Below are 2401 nucleotides of genomic sequence, written 5' to 3' on the forward strand. Positions count from 1 at the left end.
CGCCAAGAAACAGCCAAACCCCGCCTCCTCGCCAAGAAACAGCCAAACCCCGCCTCCTCTCCCTCTCGGGTGGGCGACACGACCTAGGTGCCCTCGAAGGGCGGGGCCTCCTAAACCCAGTGATAGGGGCCCAAACCTCACCAGGACCAGGGCCCCTTTAACGCCCCACCTCCTCGCCGCCTCCTGCGTCCCCGTGGATGACGTAACACAGGCGGGCTACCAATGGAAACGCGGTTTACTGGCAGGCGGCGCCGGCGGCTGCTGCCAAGGAGGAAGTAAACTGGGGCCAAAGCTATGGCCCGGGTGTGGAGCCCGCGGCAGCGGCTGCCGCCACCAGCGCGTTGGGAGCAGCCGCGACCTGCGCCTGGGCTGGGGCCGGAGTCGCAGCTGGAGTGGGGACGGCGCGTGTGAGTTACCGAGAGGCGCCGGTGCAGGGACATCTCAAACTCTGATCGGGAGTGCTTCAGGTGGTCGGAACCGAAGCCGCCCCTCAGCACCGCGCCCCCCAGGACCAGGCAGCTGGACTGGGTCTCCGCAGGTGTGGGACTGGCTCCTCCCGGGCCGGCCCCCTCCCCGAGCTGGACTCTGGGTTTTGCCACTGGCTCCCTTCAAACTCAGGACGGGCCGCGGCACACAGTGATCATCCGAGACCAGGGCTTTCTGGCCCGTACAGTTTTCCGGTCCCCAGGGTTGTGTCTGAGTAGCTGCGGCCAGGAGTCCCCTCCTGCTGCCACTTGTCCAGCCAGAGAGGGGCTAGCGTGTTCCCACGGACCCCTTCTGCGCTCTCCTCTCCACTTAGAAGCAAGTTTCTATTCCCCCTCAATTGGAAATCCTGCACTGGAGATCCAAAACAGGCCCTTCCCCAGCACCTGGAGCACTCTTAGAAATGTAAGTACTTATCAGAGTTAAGAATCATTCTTGACTTGGCCTTTTCTCCCCCGTTGGTTTTGGGGAGATAAAAAGTTGCTCACTTTCCAGCCTTTTAATTAATTACCCCCAGGACCTTGCGCATTTGAATCACCAGCTCCCTGGCTACCTCTATGTAGTGACTTCCTCCACCCACCTGAGTTCCAGTTTCTTCTGGACTCCAACATCTAGCTCCCAACGGATCTGGTCAGTCCCACCTCTGGGTGGGAGTGACCAGAGGGGGCTCCAGCCCAGAATCCCCCACCCTGGAAGGCAGCTCCAAGGCAGCTAGAGAACTGGGCGTCGGGTACGAACCTGGCAGCTCAGGAGTCGGTGCTCCACTCACCCCACACAAGAAGATGAAAAAACGCAAAGAACTCAATGCATTGATCGGCCTGGCTGGGGACAGTCGCAGAAAGAAGCCCAAGAAAGGCTCAGGCCACCGCCTACTTCGCACTGAGCCTCCTGATTCCGATTCCGAGTCTAGCTCTGAGGAAGAAGAGGAATTTGGTGTCGTTGGAAGTCGCTCTCGTTTTGTCAAGTGAGTTATGCCGTGTTGAGGGGCGGGATGGGAAACGCATCTTGCACTACCAGGGGGCAAATTTAAGGAAAGAAAATCTGATCGTGACCTTGAAAAACAAAGGGGGGGAGGTTTAAGGTGTTATGTAGAAGACAAATATAGATGTTGAATGAAGGCTGGGTTAGGGATCTGTAAGTTTGGGGGGAGGTGCAGGAAGAGGGGGGTACAGCTCAGAATCTACAGTGGAAGTGTGGATTTGGGAGATATGCCCAGAGCACAAGGAGACTATGGTGGAAGTAGAAGACATACCAAGAACAGTGAAATAAAGGCAGGTGGGCTTTGGTGTTACGCCTCTAAGAAAAATGTAGGTGAGGGACCTTCAGACTGCAAATTACTTTATTTTTGCACTCCTAATGAATCTGAATCCTGGAGGTGGGAAAATAGGATGCCAGACATAGTACAAGTCTGAGCCTTGAGAGTAGGTGGAGGGTGGGGTCAGAAGAAGACGCAACATTTTCCCTAAATCAAGTAGTGGTGCGCTTCGAGGACTTTAGGATTTGGACTTAGTGGGAAAAAGAACTGAAGGGAGCCTTGAAGGTGCCCTTGAACACTATCCAGCAGGATGCTGAAAAAATTTGGATTCTGCTGAGGACATAGAAGCAAAAATGAGACAAAGTTGTGGTACTCCCTCCCTGACCCATAAACCTACAGGGGACAACACCAGAGACACAGTGTGGGAATTGCACCCAATCTGATCCTGCCACACCGAGGCAAAACTCTAAAGGGGTACAACAGAACAGCAAGGGAATGGAGCAGCAAGGTCACCAGGAAATGCTGAAGGTGGACTTTGGGGCCAGGGCATGGTGCCCCAACAGATTGGACTGGAAAACACTCCTAAAGGCCAACAAACAGTCCTTGAACTAACTACAAGATTTTATTTCTTGTGTTTTGTTTTATTTTTTGTCATTGGTTTGT

At 54.6% G+C, this 2401-nt stretch overlaps 1 protein-coding gene across 4 annotated transcripts in view; it reads left to right on the forward strand.

Moving 5' to 3' along the window:
* The first annotated feature begins 326 nt into the window (after window positions 1–326).
* Window positions 327–2401, forward strand: part of EFCAB14 (EF-hand calcium binding domain 14) — a 43350-nt gene continuing 41275 nt past the window's right edge. The window contains exon 1 of one of the 4 annotated variants that reach the window (XM_004699455.2): window positions 327–1447. In XM_004699455.2, the coding sequence (XP_004699512.1) occupies window positions 1266–1447 (182 nt within the window). In that variant the 5' untranslated portion in view covers window positions 327–1265. The remainder of the gene's footprint in view (window positions 1448–2401) is intronic. The other 3 variants (XM_045291878.1, XM_045291879.1, XM_045291880.1) reach the window with 3 other exon arrangements.

The sequence above is a fragment of the Echinops telfairi genome, unplaced genomic scaffold (assembly GCF_000313985.2).
Source record: "Echinops telfairi isolate 266 unplaced genomic scaffold, ASM31398v2 ScPeMD7_443;HRSCAF=831, whole genome shotgun sequence".
NCBI classification, from domain to species: Eukaryota; Metazoa; Chordata; class Mammalia; order Afrosoricida; family Tenrecidae; genus Echinops; species Echinops telfairi.